The sequence below is a fragment of the Gigantopelta aegis genome, chromosome 14 (genome assembly GCF_016097555.1).
Source record: "Gigantopelta aegis isolate Gae_Host chromosome 14, Gae_host_genome, whole genome shotgun sequence".
NCBI classification, from domain to species: Eukaryota; Metazoa; Mollusca; class Gastropoda; order Neomphalida; family Peltospiridae; genus Gigantopelta; species Gigantopelta aegis.
Window position 1 is genome coordinate 39,749,384 of NC_054712.1, and position 22,114 is coordinate 39,771,497.

Consider the following 22,114-nt stretch of genomic DNA (forward strand, 5'->3'; position numbering starts at 1 on the left):
ACTAAAACAAAGAAGGGGACTGGGAAACTAACAAGACTGAGTAATAATTGCAGGTTATGGTTCTATTTTTTGTGTTTTTGTTTTAACTTCAATGAAAAAATACTCAAACAAGACTGAGTAATAAATAACTGCGTTTCATCTGTAAACATTAGTGAATAGTGTATCATTAGCATTTGAGTTTTTTTCCTATATAATTTAGTAAAAAAAAAAAAACAAATAAGAAAAAAGATATAGTTATGGCAAGAAGCTGGTTTTTTATTTAAATGCCACCAAAAAAAAAAGTCATGTGTTATATTGATGAGAGAAAAGGAGATGGATGTGTTTAATAATGATACCTCAGCACATTGTTTAACAGACTGTTATGTTAAACCTTGAAGTATATGGTGTTGAAGAAAGGAAAGGAACATCTATTTATCCACACTTCACAGCAAATTGAACTATATCTGTTTGGTGTTTAAAAATGGTTGCTTTGACACTTTGTCAGGAGAGAGAGAGAGAGAGAGAGAGAAGAGAGAGAGAGAGAGAGAGAGAGAGAGAGAGAGAGAGAGAGAGAGAGATGGACAGAGACAGAGACAGAGACACACACACACACAGAGGAGAGAGAGAGCACAGGACAGAGACACACAGAGGAGAGAGAGAGAGAGAGAGAGAGAGAGAGAGAGAGAGAGAGAGAGAGAGAGAGAGAGAGAGAGGGAGATAGAGAAGCTGCTTTCAGCTAATACTGATAAAGAAATGAGATATCTTTTATATGCACTTGATAGACAGGACAGTACATAGCACATCATGGGAGACTGGATGGAGAGGGGAAAAACCATGGTCCACAGAAAGTGATTGATGCTAATGTCATGAAGAAGAAGAAACCCAATCAACACATACACTACTAAATCAAGTAACAGCAAGGCAACTTACATCCCAACAAATTTGGCATCATGACCCGCTATACATGACATTTTCACTGACCTGGACAAATAACACAACAAGTTCACTGATAGGGATTGATCCTGAAACCCATCAATCCTCAGGCAAGTATACTGAACTACATCTCACCCTCGAGTCACAATGGAAGGAAGGAAATGTTTTATTTAATGACGCACTCAACACATTTTATTTTACGGTTATATGGCTTCAGACATATGGTTATGGACCACACAGATATAAAGAGAGGAAACCCACTGTCGCCACTTCATAGGCTACTCTTTTCAAATAACAGCAAGGGATCTTTTATATGCACCATCCCACAGACAGGGTAGTACATACCACGACCTTTGATATACCAGTCATGGTGCACTGGCTGGAACGAGAAATAGCCCAATGGGCACACCAACAGGGATCAATCCCACACCAACCGTGCATCAAGTGAGCGCTTTACCACTAGGCTATGTCCCACCCCGAACCACAATGGAGACAATCGCTACACAGGAGCAGATACTGTATTTTGTTAAGGGGGGGGGGGGGATGATCATATACAAAACTAGAATATTTATACTAAATATGACAAATATCAATGGTTTCCAGTTTGTCACTAAAATGGGGATAGATCTAGTGCCAGAGTGCATCCTCCTAAATCCACCCCTGACACAAACAAAAACTAAATTTTCACAGAAATATGCATTATAGATACATTATTTTGTTAAGGAGGGGGGTTTCTTATCATATACTGACTGGAATTTTGATACTATAAATAGGATAATGTCAGTGGGATCCAGAATGCACCTCCTGATCCCCACAAGACCATAAATACACACCCTGCTACAACCAAAAACTAAACTAACACAGATATTTAACTCAAATACGATATTTACCAGTAGTCATATTTTTTTCCCCTTAAACCCTGTAAAAACCCCATCTCCAGTCCCTATACACATGTAGCTCCAAATACATTGCTTGACTTACAAATTAATGTTTTTAAAAAGCGTTTGATCAACAAATGACTGAAACCACATTTGTGTCGACTAGGCAATCAACTCCAATACTTCATCTATAAAATCTAATTACACAGAAAGTCTTTACAAAGAGGATTTACGCGGCGCAGTGCCGACACAAATTTAATCATGGTCACATTCAAAATGGATTTAGCAGTACAACGGTTTCTGCTGACGTCTTTCCCTCGGTGCGGTTTCGCTTATTTAAAATTCCAAGTATGACTTTCATGTGCAAGTTGAATTAAAAAAAAAAAAAAAAAAAAAAAAATTCACAAAATCGCTTGTGGAATTACATTCTATATGTCCTTTTGTGCTAGATTTAATTTTAATTCTTTATTTTTTTATTTATTTTTTTAACTGCAGGATACAATATAAAGCTAACAGATGAAACCAGCCAGGGTCAATACAAGCAAACAAATGTTTTAAACATAAGCTTCAGAAGTCTTTTAAAGAGACGGTCCCAAGTTTGATAGCATTGTAATAGATCACTTTTAATGATTAAAGTTACATATTAAATACATTTTCTGCTTTAAAATATTAATGTCTGCATATTCAGTATGTTTCTGGGCCAATGCTCATTAAACTATATAGTCTAGACTGAAACCTCTAATGATGTCACACGCATACAATTTAATTTGTATGGCGTTGTCATGGCACTAAAAGTCTCAGATTGTATTAGTCTTGAATCTAGACTCTAAAAGCTTTATGGGGCGAGACGTAGCCCAGTGGTAAAGCATTTGCTTGATGCGTGGTCGGTCTAGGATCGATCACCGTTGGTGGACCCATTGGGCTATTCCTCGTTCCAGCCAGTGCTCTACAACTGGTGTAACAAAGGCCATGGTATGTACTATCCTGTCTGTGGGATGGCGCATATAAAAGATCCCTTGCTGCTAATCGAAGAGTAGCCCATGAAGTGGCGACAGTGGGTTTCCTTTCTCAATATTTGTGTGGTCCTTAACCATGTCCGACGCCATATAACTGTAAATAAAAAGTTTTGTTTAATGAAACCACTAGAGCAAATTAATTTAGTAATCATTAGCTATTAGATGTCAAACATTAGGTAATTTTTTATGTATAGTCTTAGAGAGAAGACCCATTACATTTTTCCATTTGTATGCACCAGTTCAGACAGGACAGCACATACCACAGCCTTTAATATACCAGTCGTGATGCACTGACTGGAACACACAAATGGAATTTTACCTCCCAATAATTTCACATGTATGTAAAAATATATCTTAGAAAATAAAATAAAGTGTGTGCTACTACAAACAGTAGCATGTTGAATATAAATTATAGTCCATCCAACAGGTAACACCTTTTTTATGCTATGGAATTTACAACAAATTATTCTTTTCTAAGCCGATTGTTTTCTAAATTGCACACAAAAATAGTTGTTGTTTTTTTGTTGTTATTTCCAAAACACTTTTACTTTTCTTCTTACGTCAAATCAAACTGAAATTATTTACAACCCCCCCCCCATTTTTGTAGGAGGATGGGAAGGACTATATGTAATTTTATTTCTTAAAATGGCTGTGAGTACAAAACATCTTAACAATGGTAATTTACGAAACTCAGGACAAATCTTTTATATGCACTTTCCCAACAAACAGGACAGCACATACCGTGGACTTTGGTATACCAGTCATGAGAAATTAGTTGGGATGAGAAGAAAACCCAATGGGTCTCTCAAACAGATTCAGTCCTACAATCCAAGGACCTCAGGTGAGCACTCTACCAACTGAACTAAATCCTGCCCCAGTTGTTATGTGACAAAGATGGCGGCTTCCATTGCTGTTGTATTTATGGAATTAATCTTTGTACGCAATATTTAGCACGATGTGTGTACAGTAGTAGACTGGACCATAGTGTAAAAAGATCTTTGCGAAGTAGGCATCGGGAAATTACAAAGACGGTCGGCAGTACAAATTAAGAGAAGAGACACAGTCAGCCTTGCATACATAAACTTATGATGGTTTTTTTTAAAATCGACTCCTGGGCCCATATTTTTGAAGCTATCTCAGCACTACAAAATCGTAAAACCATCATAGGCTGCGACATCATAGTCTATGATGATTTTACAATATCGTAGTGCTAAGATAGTTTTGAAAATATGGGCCCTGTGTCTATGCATTGACAGTCAGAGAACTCAGTCTTTCTAGTACTTTAACTCAGTCTTTCTAGTAACACCAGGTCCTCGACGCAGGAGCCGGCCAAGGCTGGCTCTTGTGCCCAGGAAAGGCATGTGCTACAACTGCTTGCTCTGAATGTGCATGTAAAGTCCTATGACCTGACCTGACCTCAGTAAAACCATTGTAGGCTGTGACGTCATACTCTATGATGGTTTTACTATATTGTAGTGATAAGATAGCTGGTCTATGCCGGGAGAGTCAGAGAACTCAGTCTTTCTAGTACATTAACATCTTTACCTTGTTATTTTTGAAAATCAGATTTTTAAAACTGTTATTCAAGACCACATTTATGACATGAAATTTGCATTATGGTGAGACATTTAAAACTTAGTGTATGCAAACTGTATTATTCATTAGTACCTTTACAAGCAATAGGAGTATATTATGCACTTAAATGTTTAATAATTAATTCTTTTGGTACTTACATTAAATATGCAAATCTTCAGTTTATCTTTATTCAGTTTGTATTTTCATTATAGGGAAAATAGTATTCTATTATTCATTTTCACCATTGTCAAGTATATAGAAGAGGATTTTGTAACATCAGAAATATCATATTACATACATGTATACAGTGAAACCCCTCTAAACTGAACACTCTTGGGACAATGTAAAATGTTGTTTTAAAAAGCATCTGATTTAGAGGTTAAGTTCTGTATTGATTATTAAAATGGAACTATGAAAAACGTCCACTTTTAATGGAATTCCTGTTTACAGAGGGTCTGGTTTTGAGAGGTTTCGCTGTATTACAATTTCTGCTTTGAAATGTAATATGTGCACATTTGTTTTACAAGAGTATAAAAAATAAAAATAAAAATTGTTTAGAAATTTAGCTATATAACATTACATGTAACACGTTTGCAAATGTCTTTATAGTACTGATGGAAAGAAGTTTGTTTTGTTTGACGACACCACTAGAGTACATTGATTTGTTAATCATCTGCTATTGGATGTCAAACATTTGGTAATTTTGACAAATAGTCCGAGAGGAAACCCACTTCATTTTTCCATTTGTAGGAAGGGATCTTTTATATGCACCAACCCACAGACAGGATAACACATACCATGACCTTTGATATACCAGTCGTGGTGCACTTGGTGGAACAAGAAATAGCCCAATGGGCCACCGAAGGGGATTGAACCTAGATTCAGGTGAGAGGTCAGGGAGATTGTGATTAATTACTTGGCTTACAGAAATTCTGTCTTCATCAGTCAGAGTGATGCACTGGCTGGAATGAGAAATAGCCCAATGGGCCCACCGACGGGGATCGATCCAAAACCGACTGCACATCAAGCGAGTGCTTTACCACTGAGCTACGTCCCGCCTCTGATGGAAAGAGTTGAATGGCTAATGTGTCAGTAGTGATCTTACAGAAATCCATTCAAGACTGAAGTACATTTAGTAAAACTATATTGGACGATTCAAAACAGTAACTAAAAGATGAGCTACTATCGTATTTCTATAAGTAATGAAGAAGAAGAAGAAGTTTGTTTTGTTTAATGACACCAATCAAGCACATTGATTAATTAATCATTGGCTATTGGGTGTCAAACATTTGGAAATTATTCATGACTTTATTATGTTGACATCATAAATAGTGGTTGGCAGCACAATCCGCAGAAATTGTGGTAGTTAGAACTTCACAATGTTGGTTAGACTATCGAGCACCGATGACCATGGAACTTCACGACATTGGTTGGGTTATACAGCACCAACGACCATGAAACTTCACGACATTGGTTGGGCTATCGAGCACCAAGGACCATGGAACTTCACGACATTGGTTGGGCTATCAAGCACCAACGACCATGGAAACTCATGACATTGGTTAGGCTATCGAGCACCAACGACCATGGGACTTCACGACATTGGTTGGGCTATCGAGCACCAACGACCATGGAACTTCATGACATTGGTTGGGTTATAGAGCACCAACGACCATGGAACTTCACGACATTGGTTGGGCTATCGAGCACCAACGACCATGGGCAGAACATGGCATTTAAAATAAGCAGAACATTATTTTCTAAAGTCCCCTAAAACTGTCCCTCTGTTATCTGTGAAGACATAATGTAAAAACAGCAACAAAGAACACAAACACAGTATATCACGTATAACACAAATATAATACTTTATATCACAGATACACTGTACACAGAACAGTAAAAATGTTTCAAAATAAAGATGTGACATAATTTTAATGATACAGTAAAGTGTGACCTGAAATAAACATTTAATTTCAGGATCCTATATGGAGTCTCATGTTGGAAATACCATGTAATCTTTATTTTTTTTGGTATTTTTAATGTTTCTTTCACACTATATACAGTCAGTCAGTTTTATTTTATTTTGTTAAAAATCAGCTTCACAATATTAAAAAAATGTGTCGGTGTGTTTACAATTTAGAAAATACATCCCATTCTCTTTCAAAATATCAAGGCTTGAAATTGATAAATGCACTCAAAATGTACAATCAGAGTTTAAGCTGTCGCTCATGAAATTATAAGTTTAATTTGGCAAATAGCCAAAATGATAATTTGAAAATCATCTGTTGTTTATGGATGTTCTGCTATTTTTGCTAAATGAAATTTCAATGTGGCGACATATTTTTATAGCGAATTCACCAAATTGCTTTTATTCCATGACAACATGTACAGTATGCTTTCTAATAATGAACTCCACAAGCAGCTTATGCCTTCCATCTCATGTTTGACAGTATTACACACATACAGAGAATTCCACATTTTCAAAAGCGATAATATAAATCATCAACTTTTATCCACATTTGTCTCATCTTTTCTCACTGTTGTTAAAAAAAAAGTACACTACAAGTCTTTTAAAATTTTGAGACTAATTTCTACATCTGCTTCTCACTTCCTATAGCATTTTGCTTCCAGCTTAAAATCTGAAAAGCAAAGAATGTTTCTCACTCCACAAAAATGAATTTCAAGCCTTGAATAGATTGTATTTAAAACAAAAGTAAAAAGGTTTATCACAAATTGTTGCTGTATTTTGATGACAACAATCTTCGTTAAAAATTAAAATGCGGTTCACACTGGCTGGAATGTAATGAAACCGATTTCCATGTTTTATCAACATATAAATATACGGAGTTCCTCCAGTTTATGCGATCCTCCAAGGCTCCGACAAGCCACTCCCTCTTTGTATCTGATTCCAAGTCTTCCGGTGGGTTTTTAGAGCCATCTGGGGGAGAAAAAAATAGAATGAAGAACAACGAAGGAAAAATTAATGAGTAATTTTCACAGTAAAGAAAAAGTCAAAGCATTAACCTTCTGACTACTGCAAGCGAGATATCTCGCCCAACATCATGCCAGTTGACATACTGTACTGTATACACTGCATTCCCCAATTCATATTTTCCACTGTTTTGCACACGACACTCACCGGAAGTGATTTATTAACAGGAAACAAAAGACAACTTAGCTTTCTGTGTCTTTAAAATTAAATTTTTTATTGTAAAAGCACATAATACTTTAAAAATCCAGTGTTTAACATATGAATATAACCATTTTATTTCTTTTTTGTGATGAAGATGTAATATTTATCACATTTTTATTTTATTTTATATTATTCCCAGATTAAATTGACAATGTTACAGTTGGGGAGTCTTGCACAAAAGAAATTACAAATCACTGTGTGCTTACGTCTGCAATTTCCACTTTCCTCTCCCAGCTCTTGACTTTCTTCTTGATCTCGTACAGGTCGGCTTTCTCCTGCACGTACTGCATCACATCCGGCACTCGGTAGTCGGCCAGCTCCTGGCGCAATTTCCGGTTTATAGACTCCGCTTTTGCTCTCTCCTGATAAAAAAAACAACAATAAAAGTGAATCAATGTTCATTAGTAGACAGCAGACACTAATGTTTTGGGGGCAGGATATATCCCAGTGGTAAAGCGCTTGCGTGATGCGCGGTCAGTTTAGGATCGATCCCTGTCGGTGGCCCCATTGGGCTATTTCTCGATCCAGCCAGTGCTCCACAACTGGTGTAACAAAGGCCGTGGTATGTACTATCCTGTCTGTGGGATGGTGCATATAAAAGATCCCTTGCAGCTAATCGAAAAAGAGTAGACCATGAAGTGGTGACAGTGGGTTTCCTCTCTCTATATTTGTGTGGTCCTCCAATGGTTACTCATTTTGATTAGTAGCAAGACATATTTTTTTTATGCACCATTCCAGACAGGATAGAACATACCATAGCTTTTGTTAACCAATTGTGGAGAAACAACCAAAATGGGCCCACCAACAGGTCTCATTATAAGGGTGCTATGTCCTGTCCCCACCTTACAAAGAAGTAAGAATGAGAGAAGAAATTTAATGGGTGACCTACAATTTCAAGTTTTAAGAATGCCAGAAGAAACTTAATGGGTGACCTACCATTTCAAGTTTTAAGAATGCCAGAAGAAATTTAATGGGTGACCTACCATTTCAAGTTTTAAGAATGCCAGAAGAAACTTAATGGGTGACCTACCATTTCAAGTTTTAAGAATGCCAGAAGAAATTTAATGGGTGACCTACCATTTCAAGTTTTAAGAATGCCAGAAGAAATTTAATGGGTGACCTACCATTTCAAGTTTTAAGAATGTGAGAAGAAATTTAATGGGTGACCTACCATTTCAAGTTTTAAGAATGTGAGAAGAAATTTAATGGGTGACCTACCATTTCAAGTTTTAAGAATGTGAGAAGAAATTTAATGGGTGACCTACCATTTCAAGTTTTAAGAATGTGAGAAGAAATTTAATGGGTGACCTACCATTTCAACAGTTTAAAGAATGCAAGAAGAAATTCAATGAGGGACCTACAACTTCTACAGTTTTAAGAATGTGAGAAGAAACTTAATGGGTGACCTACCACTTCTACAGGTTTAAGAATGTGAGAAGAAACTTAATGGGTGACCTACCACTTCAACAGTTTTTGTCTCTGAATCAATCCTCTTGAGGAGTTCATTCCTCGATGTTATCTCGGTATCAAGTCTTTCTGATTCCATCGTTAGTGTGTGAAGCTTTTTCTATAACAAAAACATAAAAACATTTAGTTTAAAAACCCTAGTTATTAGGCAGTGTAAATATTTTCAACTATTGTGACTTTTTCACTGTTAAATTACACATTTTGTTACATTAGATTAGAAAACAATTCAAATATCTTAAAGAAAACAAGATTTTTTTTTAAATTTTCTGAAATTCTTTATATTGCATCAGTTCATTTTAACTAATAAAAACTATCCAGCTGCTTTTTTGTAATGTTATTGGTAGCCATTCTAACTCTTTTTTTTTAATAACGTGGCTGATTAAAACTACACATTTATTTAAACCTATTTCTATCTTCAGACAAAGTTGCAGTGAATAACCATAAAACAAATAACAAGACAAAGTAACCTGTTAAATTATACATTCTTATGGATCAGAAATTTAAGTATAAATCAAATGACATGAACAAAAATTCACCACAGACTGAGTTTACCTATCCAGTTGCACATCATGACATACTATTGGTAGCCAAAGAGCCGTTCTAATTTTTACTAAAGTGGTTTATTAAAGCTGCAACTATTTTTATCTTCAAACATAAAGTTGCAATGAATGACAAAAAAAAAAAACCCCACAAAAAACCCAGACAATAATTTCTAAAAACAGATCCTGACTTCTCTTTAATTACCGTGTATATATTTAAGACTTGTAAAGTGTTTCCCGCCATCAGTTTGAGCCGTAACAGATCCTGACTTCTCTTTAATTAACTTGTATATATTTAAGACTTGTAAAGTGTTTTCCGCCATCAGTTTGAGCCGTAACAGATCCTAACTTCTCTTTAATTACCGTGTATATATTTAAGACTTGTAAAGTGTTTCCCGCCATCTTTTTGAGCCGTAACAGATCCTAACTTCTCTTTAATTACTGTGTATATATTTAAGATTTGTAAAGTGTTTCCCGCCATCAGTTTGAGCCGTAACAGATCCTAACTTCTCTTTAATTACCTTGTATATATTTAAGACTTGTAATGTGTTTCCCGCCATCAGTTTGAGCCGTAACAGATCCTGGTTTCTCTCGTCTATCTTCTCCAGATACTGCTGATTCTCGATCTTCAGCTGGTTGAAATCAACCTCATGCAACACTTCACCCATTTCTTCTTTCTGAAGTTTACATTCAAATCATTGACATAGTGCTCAATATGTTAACATCTATGACAGTTAAAATAATAAAACACATAAGCAGGGTTTAAGATGGGCCTCAAAATATTATGATCAATTTGGTTTTGAGTTTCATTTAGCCAAACCAAATATATTAATATTGGTAATTCGGTATTAGGACCAACCCACTATTATGATCAACTTAAGTAAGTCCTGCAGATGGTCCTGGTCATAATAGCAGTTTCACAAGAGAGACAGAAACACACACAGAGAGGGAGAGAGGGAGAGGGAGAGAGGGAGAGGGAGAGAGGGAGAGAGAGAGAAAGAGAGAGAGACAGAGAGAGTAAAAAAAAAAGAGAGGAAAAAAAGTGTACGCACCTGTTTTAACTGCAAATGTAACTTTTTCTTCTGCACTTTTAGAGTCGAATTTTTGAGACGTAACTTTTCAATCAGTGTGTCCTACAAGTGAAAAATATCTAACTTAGAATGAGTGGATACAGAGTAAATATCTGAAAACATGCTGCATCTTATGACATTTACATATACTTCTTTAAATATATAAATGTTTTCAACAAGCAAAAGTAAGCGAACATACCCGAGCTCTTAGCCGGTCTTCAAAGTATCGAATGACTTTCTCTGCAATCACTTTGGCTGTCCGTTGATTGACAGCTCCCTTGACAATATCTCGGTCAAATTCATATGATTCTTTCTTTATTTCAGCTAACCGGAGATCGGCTTCTTCCATTATAGCCTAAATGACAAAAAAAAAAAAAAAAAAAAAAAAAAATATATATATATATATATATATATATACTCTTCAAAAGAAGAAACAGAAAACCACATTGTCATAACATTTGGAGAATTGATTTAATTATTGAATGGTGAGTCCGATAATTACCAAATGTTGGAGGATTGTTCACAATTCACTCTAGTCCATTGTGAGTAAGTGATAGGACACACCACCAAGGTCAAGGTCATCTAGAGTCAATACCGGGTGTGGCCTCCGCGTGTGTTGACAACTGCCTGGCACCGCCTGCCCATTGAAGCAACCAGAGTACGGATGACGTCCCGGGGGATGGTGGCCCACTCGGCCTGCAAGGCTGCTGCCAGCTCGGGCAGGGTCTGGGGCTGTGGTTGTCGCTGTCGGAGGCGTCGGTCCAACTCGTCCCATAGATGCTCAATTGGGTTCAAATCCGGTGATATCGATGGCCAAGGAAGGACATTAATGTTGTTGTTCTGTAGGAAAGCCGTTGTGAGACGTGCTGTGTGAGGCCTGGCGTTGTCATGTTGGAACACTGCGTTGGCGTTGGCCATAACTGGAACGATGTGTGGCTGGAGGATCTGGTCAATGTAGTCCTGTGCATTCAGGTTGCCCTGCACGTGGACCAGGTCAGTTCTGCCAGTGTGTGAGATGGCTGCCCACACCATGACACTACCCCCGCCGAATCTGTCCACTTCCTGCACGCAGTTTGCCGCATAACGTTCACCACGACGCCTATACACGCGACATCTTCCATCATGACGTCGGAGCAGAAATCGGGACTCGTCACTGAACCACACCTGTCTCCATCGCAGTTGAGGCCATTGTCGATGAATCTGGCACCACTGCAGTCGGAGTCGACGGTGTTGTGGTGTTAAGATGACACCTCGAACTGGACGTCTGGCACGAATTCCTACCTCACGTAGGCGGTTCCGTACGGTCTGGTCGGATATCCTGCGCAAACCTGGTATTGCTGTGGCTGTGGCGTACCCGGATGTAGCGGTCCTGCCCGGGGGTAGTGACCTGTGGTCGACCGGATCTAGGGAGGTCACGTGTTGATCCATGTTGCTGGTAACGGTCCCACAGTCTGGAGATGGTGCTTGGGGACACATGGAATGCCCTGGCAACGGCCGTTCTGGATTCGCCTGCGTCTAGTCGGCCGATGGCATTGTTTCTCTGCGGTTCACTGAGACGTGGCATGTCCTGGATTGTCAACTGTCGGCCAGATACAGAGGCCAGGCAAGCGAACACCCTGCACTTTTATACTGTCGGTGTTCATGTTGCATGTGCAGACAACGCACGTGCAGTGGTGACATGGTTTGCACGTGGCTGCGTTTTTGTGAATATTCACATTTTGGAACTTTATTGTACAGTAGCTGCGTTTTATCGAATGTAACCGTGGGAATGTGTTTGGGACATGCAATGACCTTATATTCACAAAGCATGAACCGGTAGGAAACATAAAATCGGAGTTATAACCCATTTCTACCCTTTTGCGTTTCTTTTTTTGAAGAGTATATATATAATAATAATAATAATAAAAAAATATATATATTATAAGTGTTTAATATCTCCCAACAGATTCTGTAATAGAAGGTGATGACTAATACAATATTTATTTTTAATTATTTAAAATGACACGTGTAAATAGCCACAAAAAAAAGATTTTTTTTTAATCAGTTAAGCAAAGGATTCAAACCACCCTTGATGACATTCAGTGCAAACTAAAATGGGGAATAACTCTCCATACACTAATCAAGATAGAACTAATACAGAACTTTGGTATATAAAGTTTTGAAGAAAAAAACCTCTTTTATACTGAAAGCTGTCCAAGTGTTCAGAAAACAAAAAATCTTATGCACTAGTTTATTTTGATGTAAGGACATCCAAAATGATGTCATTCGAGTTTGACGTCATTCCCATTCAAAATGACAGTGCGCCACATATTCTTATGTCATTTGAATATTGCGTAATGGCTGACTGGAAATAAAGTTGCATATACTGTTTACAGTTTGTATTAAACTTGAGATTATACGATAAAGAGATTATTACCCATATGTTTTTTGGTATCATCAATATCATATATTAGAAATATAAATTGTATTATGCGAGCTTTTACCGAAAAACACTCTGGTAATAACCTCTATATACATCCCACCACCAACCTTGTATGTATCCAAAACTTTCTCAGATTCTTCGTTCAGTCGTTCAATTTCATCCCTAAGCTCTTCAATTTCTCTCTGGGCAATGTCGCATTTCTGTTCCGCTGTTAACTTTAACAATCTGTCCGTGGTACTGCTGCGAGATTTGGACCGTCTCCTGGAACCGCGAACCTCTGCCTGTGACGTAACGGATGCAACAGAGGCCTGTTGTGTGGGGCCAATAATGTCTTTGATAGGTTCCACTCGTTTGAGAAACCTCTCAAACATTTGGGTTTCTGCAGCCAGCACTTCATTGGCTCGGCTTTAAAAAAAGAAAAGAAAAATAAATCAAATACAATGAAGCCCCTCAAAACTGGACCCTCTGTAAACTGGAATTCCCTCAAAACCAGACCCTCTGTAAACTGGAATTCCCTCAAAACCGGACCCTCTGTAAACTGGAATTCCCTCAAAACCGGACGTCTTACAGAGTCTCGTTCCAAAAAGCAGGACAGAACTTAACCTTTCTAAACCGGATCCCTCTGAAAACTGGACATTTGTCTTGGTCCCAAGGGTGTCCGGTTTAGAGGGGTTTTACTGTAATATGAAATATACAAGGTCACAAAGAACGGCGCTGTCACTGATTACGATATATTTTTAGGAGGCTTAAATTAAAAATAAATATCCGAAGGAGCTAACTCTCAAACAACAAGCATTCTGATAGGCCTGCTAAATTTTCATATCTCCTAAATTCAAGGACCATAACTCTGTGGAAAATAGGTAAACTTTCCATGAAAATCAATCTTGATCTATAACAGAACATGATAAAGCTATACAAGGCATTTCCCACAAAAAAAAGTCTGGAAAACAAATTTTCATATACATGTGTATCTTAAGTTCAAGGACTATAACTGTCAAAAATGGGCAAATCACCATCAAAGTTGATCTGTAACAGTACATGATAAAGCTATACACAAAATTTCAGTTCAATATCTCCAGGAATTGTAAAAATAACACCAGAAAACTACATGTATGTGTGGGACAGATGGACGGACAGACAAGACAAGGATGAAACCTACAGTTCCCTCCAGTTGGACCAGTAGTGGACTAATAAGATTTCAAATAATACGAAATGTACCAGGTCACACAGAGCAGAGCTGCCATTGATTATGATATATTTTTAGAAAGCATAAATTAGAAATAAATGTTCAAAGGAGCCACATGTAACTCTCAATAACATCGGCCTGTTAATCTGTATTTGTCTCTGCAGAGCCTCGACAAATACAGATTAACGAAGCCTCGGTTAATATTTCCCATATTAAAAAATACTCGTGACGAATCCTCTCTCTCTCTCTCTCTGTCTCTCTCTCTCTGTCTCTCTCTCACTCTCTCTCTCTCTATTATTAATATTATTAATTATATATTAATAACTACATGTATATGACAGCATAACAGCCATAACTGTTAGTTAACAGTTTTCTCATGTATATATTATCAATTTATTATCATAATTTTGATTTAAGACCATGTACTGTATGTGAAAATTTGGCAATAAAATTTATATTATGTTAAATGTTACATTCACTATTACACAGTTTTTGTTTTTATTATTTGGTTGTTGTTGTCATTTTGACAAATACGCCGATATCATATATATGTTAAAGCAGGGTTTCTGCGAGAGAGTACGAAGGGTAAAATCACGTACCCTAAAATCTTTTAAATTAATGGATACAAAATTACAATTAATAGTAAGAAATGCAAAGTCCAATTTCAATAGATTTCAAACCAGTTACCACTTATGGTCTGTTTTGTTTTTATTATGTACTTTCAAATTATTTTCATAAGCATACGAGACGGGGGAAGGCAATGCCCCATCCCCAAACCCCGGGTTGGAAGAAATCATCAAATTTCGGCAACAAAGACAAGAAATATTCGGGCAAAATTAACTAACCTAAAACTTTTTTACCATGCATTTCTATTCATAATAATAGTTGTAGTACATGTATGCAAAAATTAGTAGTAATTCATTTACAAGCCTATATATAACCGTTTGTCAGTAATGAATAAATGTTGTTATCCAGATTCGGTAAGTTTCTGTTAAATTGGGAACAAATTAGCCTGTACCCCTACAAAAATGGGAGCCTTAGAGGCACTGATTTTCCGTTTCAGATTTTTCGCTTTTCCGTTTCATAATGTTACAAATTCCGTTTTTTTCCATTTCAGTATTAAACAAATTCTGTTTTTGTTTCACACAGACTTCGGACATTTTTGGTTTTCTTTACGATATGATCAGGAAAATAATTACAAAGAAACACACTATAAACCACTTCCCTTGTATAATTTATTTTGAACAAAGCCTGGCATACACTATGCAATTACTGCATTCCTTTGTGAGATCGGAAATATGGCAATGCTGCAAATGTTAAAAATTAATAAGCAAACATAACATAATATATCTTTCACTTGAGTAAATATCAGACAATTTTAACTCACAATGTTCATTTTTTCCCGTTAAATCACCGGGAATAAACGAAGAAAACACGACTGGTAAAACATCTAGATACTCTACATTAAACATTTGGCGTAACATACAAAGGTACAAAGGTACTAGTGTCGTAGCGTAGCACAGGTAGATGTCGGTGTCCATAGTTTCTAGTTCGAAAAATAAATTTTAATTAATCAAATGCGCTATTTAAAGTTAAATAATGTTTTGGAAAAAAATCGGGAATTCCGTTTCAGATAGGTATTTCTGCGATTCCGTCCGCGATTCTGTGATCGCGGAAAATCAGTGCATCTAGAGCCTATACGCCCATGTCTGACAGAAAACCTGCAAAGTAAAGAACCAATGTTTACAATTTTAATATGATATGAATTTAATACATACAGCCGTAGCAACAGGAGTTTGTTCATTTCTCGATGAATGTAAAAATTACGTTGTCAGGGAACGTCATACCTGATGACGTCATTTTATATTGGTAATTTGTCTTATTGAGTATTGTTTAAAATAAAAAAATAAAAATAAAATATGAACTTTTAATTTTATTATTAGTAAGTATGTTTCAAATTTAATTATAAGTATCGTCTGTTATTTCTTTTACGTTCATCTGGGTATGAAAAAAAACTACAACATAGTTTACGGATGATTTTTTTTTGTTCATACCCCGATGAACGTAAAAGAAATAACAGACAATCCTTAAGTATTAAACAAAGAATAAATAATATATCGGCATTGGTCTACTGAGCTTGCATCATTACATAGTTATTTGGTCATTTTGTACCCTGGTCATTTCGTACCATGGTTATTTTGTACCATGTCTGTTTGGTCATTTCGTACCTGAATCATTTATTGTGAAGCTTATTTGAATGATATTAAAATGTTGTATTACTGATTTAAAAAATAAGCATTAGGCTTATGCAACTATATTGAAGCCCCACCCCTTAATAAAGAAAGAAAGAACAAGAAAAAGATGATATATTACTTTTATCTCCTCACGTTTCCGTTCATCATTATATTAATTACCAACGAGCACCTGGTGTTAGAATAACATATCAAGATCTTCTAAGACAAGCCGATCTCAGAAAAAACTTAATTACCGATGAAGACCGTGTGTTAGATAAACAAACGGATGAAATTGTGAAATAAAGTTATAATTATTTCAAGATCGTATATATATTTTGTTATACTTAATCATAGACTAGATCACACAGTGATATTCTACATCAATACTGATGTGACTGTTGATTATAATGATTGTTTATCCAAAAGCAATACGGCAAGCATAGTCAGAAAATCTGTCAACAGTGGGCTAAGGATGTAGTCCTATATACGATGGGTGTGTGTGTGTGTCTCGTATCATATGAAATGATCATCAGTGCTATGGGTTACTTGTCAGTTTGTCTTAAAAATAAACTATCACCTTCATGTGGCAATATACATATGTTCAGAAAAGTGAATTCCATAGGGTTAATGGCCACTGAAAGTTAAACACATTTCCCTGTTAATTTACTTCTCTTATTCACTTAAACCTTTGCTCACTTTACAAGGTATGTTTACACGTCAATGTTTATTCGTCAACAATAAAAATAAGAAGTGGCATACCATGACAAAAATAAGATATTAAATAAGACATATTTGACAAAAAGTACTTTTTATTTTTCATCTTTTAAAACTTAAAATTAATATTTTATCCAGAATTAAAAAATATATAAAAAATACCGACCTGTAAATGTTGTTTGCTTATAGAAATTTGAGAGAGGTCAAGGTTAGTAGACCAGTTTTTATTTTAATGCGACAAAGCAATGTAATAATATAGCTAATTTTGAATTTGAATCACGTCAGTATTCCAATGACTTCACTTTGCATCTCCTTACAATAACCATAACTGGGTACACAACATTTTCATTACAGTGCTGTCCGGTGTATCGGCACACATAAGCATTCAAGGACCATTTTCTATGTGAACTCTGTGAAATACTTAATAAAATGTGTCTCTCACCAATGAAGCTGTGCATAATCTGAAATACACTACAAATTGGTTTATGTCTGTAGTAAATAAACATTTTAAAATGGTGCATAAATATAGGCACCCCCTTGTATCCGAAATGATTTGCATGTCCGGTGATTCGGCACAGTAGATGTGGATTGTTGACCCCGCTATTTATAGACCGCCCATGACCTCACTTTTAGCCCTAAACGCTACACTATTGTCCCAGAATTATTTTAGTACTTTTTTGTTTTGTCTTGTTAAAAATATTACTATGAAAATGAACGATCACACATGACCCATCTCATGATCAGTTTCGGAATCGTTTTCTTGAGTAGCACAATACTGCAGATGCATAAATGTTCATTATCATGCATGACTAAGATGCCTACATGGATTTTATTTTTCTCGGGTAGATTGTGCACACACTGGATCTTATTTCGCTTTTATTTTTTATAACAATGTGACAATTGTGAACTGAAATGACTGTCAATAAAGGTGTAAAACGTCCGTTTTATTTGCATTTGTCTGTGTTTTCCTTTTCAATTTAAATAAAAATAACCGAACAAAAATAATTACATTTATACTGTTTACTATAATTTTAAAAACGCGGGAAAGGTGTTTTAGACTGGTTTTAACGTTCTTAATATCAATAAGGCTGACCTACTTTGCGTTTATATACACGAAAACAGGTGAATGATTTATTTTTAAATTATGATATAATTATTGATAATTCTAATAAAAAAAATTAATTGCACCCTTAACAAATATATTGATACTTGATTAACCATTTAAAAAATGAATTAAACTTTAATTCGTTAAAAACACAGAGAAGATGACAATTTCCTAAGTGTACATAAGCAAAATACCAAGTGTGCCGAATCACCGGACGCGCCGATACACCGGACACGGTTGTATAAGAATGCTGGAAAAATTCCAATGCAAAATTGCTAATGAAATATTTTTGTTTGAACATTACTAATGCATCTGAACGTGTTTCATGAAAATCTTGTGATTAATTTTTTTTACCTTTTACGAAATATGGATCTCAAGTGAAATTACAGTAAGATATGCTATATTTATTGTGTATGAAGCCAAACCAAGGGTGAGAAAAGTGACTGTCGTGGACCTTAGATTCTAGATAGCAACTTAAATTTATTATTCTGACCAAACTTTACACAATTTGCACATAAAAATAGATTTTGGGGGGTTATTTTTACTTTCTTTTTACGTGAATCCAAACACAAACACTGGAATTATTGACCAAAAATACTTCAAAATTTCGCTTATACGAGGTAGATGTCAAACTGTCAGATAATAAAGTGCAATAATTAAAAAGCATACGCTGTTTCCTCCACCAACTGATATAACTGTTCATTGGTAAGATCCTGTAGAGGATTATCTACTGTGTCGGTCGTTTCGACACTTCCTCTATCCGACTCCATTTTGCTTTATTTGTTGCTATAGAAACATACGGGCACTTTAACGTAGACAAAATCGCATACAACATTAAAAGTACTATACAAAAAAACAAAAAGTCAAACACGTTATTGGATTATATTAAAAATAATGTTATTAGTAATGACAGATATGTTTCCATTTACATAAACATTTAATTCAAGTAAAATAAAACAGTATTAATTTTTTTGTCACGTAAGCGATATCCAAGAAAAATTAACTCTAGTTAGAAATAGTTTCGTACCACTTTGTAGACACTTTCAGCAGTTACGACCTTGTGAAAACGCCCCTTTCAACCTGCTGTATGCAACGTCAGGTCGTAGTATTTAATATTTGCGAAAACCATCAACGTGTTGCTCAAACGAATATAAGTAACACACTCTTTTGTATAACCTGTCATGGCCATGTTCTAAATTTAATATGTGAAAGAAAAATGAGATACGCGAACGCAGCGATAATTTTTGCACTGGCGAGAGATACCAAATTGTATTATGGTAACGGTTTTGTCTTTCATATTTATTGCCTATAACTTATACTCAAATATATGCATAGCTTTACTGGTAACTGACGTAATTGCCATTAGCACATACTCATGATACTGGGGCCGTAACTTGCGTGGCAGGTCAGCAGTTATTGGCCTTCGAAATGTTTTAAACCACTATTTTTGTTTCCACTAAGCGATTACTAATAAGAAAATAATGGCCATACTTACTTATATATGCACGCACGCATGTACATACACGCGCACACGCACGCACACACGCATTCACATAGGTCTACCTACATACGTATGTACGTACGTACTTTCACACAAACACGCACACATACATGCACACGCATACACAAATGCTCATGGCTGCAGACCTATGTAAGTATTTAGCCCCCCTCCCCCCCACCCTTACAACATGCATACTGTATATGTTAAGTGTTTCCTGTGAATTTAACAAGAAAATTACATTTGGGATATTGTTCATCAGGTAACATTCGCGTAACTGGATTTTATATTGAGGCCATCGACCATGGTAAGTTTTCAATATGCCCCCGGACCTCCGTAAGCACTCTATGCCTCACCATCAGCCTAAACGACCCCCCCCCCCCCCCTCCCTCAAAATCCTGGCTTCGGGCATATTTCGGATTATGCTACCCTATTTTTACTGTTAAATTTGTTTTAAAAGGTTATTTCAGGGATTAAAAAAAAGACAACCCTAAAATAATAACACAATGAATAGCACATTGTTATTTTATTTGCGAATTTTTATGAAAGCATTCTTATAAAACTAAAAGTAATACTAATATTGAAAACAGTGTATAGAACTACATAGTTTCTGTATAAATAATATACATATATATTAAGAAACAATGGGGATTTCCTTTAACAAAGCAAACCCTCCCCCCAAAAAAAACAAAAACAACAACAAACAAACAAACAAAAAACCCACAAAAAAACCCAAAAACACCCAACAACACCCAAAACAAACACAAAACAACAACAAATAAATAATTTGTAATTTTGTCACTTAATAAATAATGGCGTTATCATTTTCGAATTTTCCTTTCTCAAAAATCACCGATCACTGTATCCAAGTCACAATTATAAGTTTATTTATAGTCGTTAAGTTTTACAGCTCATTAGTATACATAATAAAATATTTATATGTCTATGTACAATATATGTACAGTATAATGATGTGGAGCGATTTTCACATAATATGAGAACTGACATATAGCAATAAACTTGATTAAATCAAAATATTTCTTAAACTATTGCCTGAATTTAATATTTTCCAAGTTTTTTGTTTTGTTTTATTTTTTAGCTATTTTTATCACTTCGAACCTGGGATTAGGTTAAAACACTAGGTCATCTGTAATATAACGCTTTAATAAATGTTTTTCTTAAATTATTATATCAGTGACATTGCAGTATAAAATGGAATTCATCTTCTATTTTATTGTGGTTTTTTCAATATCTTTATATCAACCAAATTTTATATTTAAATTATGAGCGCAAACTAATCTTTGCTGACTCTGATGAAACATAGCAATATTTTTTTCAGAGGTTTGCAACTCAAATTCGTTTAATAAATATTGATAAAGAGTTCCTTTTGATGTTGTTTTTATTCTGTATATATTTCCAGTAAGCCATGTCTTGTGTGGGTTAAAATTTGTCTAAGTAGTCATCCCAAACAAGAATAGGAATTACACACACACACACACACACACACACACACACACACACACACACACACACACACACACATATATATATGTGTTATATATATATATACACACACACACACACACACACACACACACACACACACACACACACACACACACACACACACACACACACATATATGTGTTATATATATATATGTGTATATATAAATATATATATATATGTATGTATATATATACTATTATATACACGCGCACACACACACACACACACACACACACACACACAGCAATACACATATCGACATGTTGAGTGGCAGTCCTTCTATAGACGAAAAGTGTGATTCAACAACAACAAAAAACCCAAACAACAACAAACAAACAACATTAAAACAAAGAAAAATCAAGGGAAAAAAATAATAAAAGAGTTTAAAAAGCACCTGCATCAAATTATTTGCCTAGTCCCCTTTCCATTCCCAGATGTCTACATATGTTATACACATCCGCTAGCCATCAAAATAACATATTATTAGTTTAATGACTGATAACCACGCTAATTAAGACCTCTATTTCAGATAGTGTGCTGAATAGTAACTAATAATATACAGTATGCCCACTTTTGAATGTATACCACGAAATCAAATCACATATTGGACTAAAATTGCTACATATAGTTTCAATCAGCGTATACACCATATATACACCATTGTGTTTTTGAACATACCTAATTTTGTAACTTTCTTTGTGCACCTTCTTGTTCCCAGCGCTCCATGTATTAATAATGTAGATATATTACTTTCTATATATAGAGAGAGATGTAGAGAGTGAGAGAGTAACAGGAA

At 35.6% G+C, this 22,114-nt stretch overlaps 1 protein-coding gene across 1 annotated transcript; it reads right to left on the minus strand.

Annotated features, from left to right (window-relative positions):
- Positions 1–6,222: 6,222 nt before the first annotated feature.
- Positions 6,223–19,100, minus strand: LOC121388240 (coiled-coil domain-containing protein 113-like). The gene is made up of 8 exons (XM_041519509.1): positions 18,981–19,100; positions 13,180–13,477; positions 10,850–11,005; positions 10,633–10,713; positions 10,102–10,257; positions 9,034–9,141; positions 7,781–7,936; positions 6,223–7,319 (listed from the first exon to the last, which is right to left on the minus strand). The coding sequence occupies exons 1-8, from the start codon at positions 19,079–19,081 to the stop codon at positions 7,239–7,241; spliced, it is 1,137 nt and encodes a 378-aa protein (XP_041375443.1). The 5' UTR covers positions 19,082–19,100; the 3' UTR covers positions 6,223–7,238.
- Between the last annotated feature and the right edge of the window lie 3,014 nt (positions 19,101–22,114).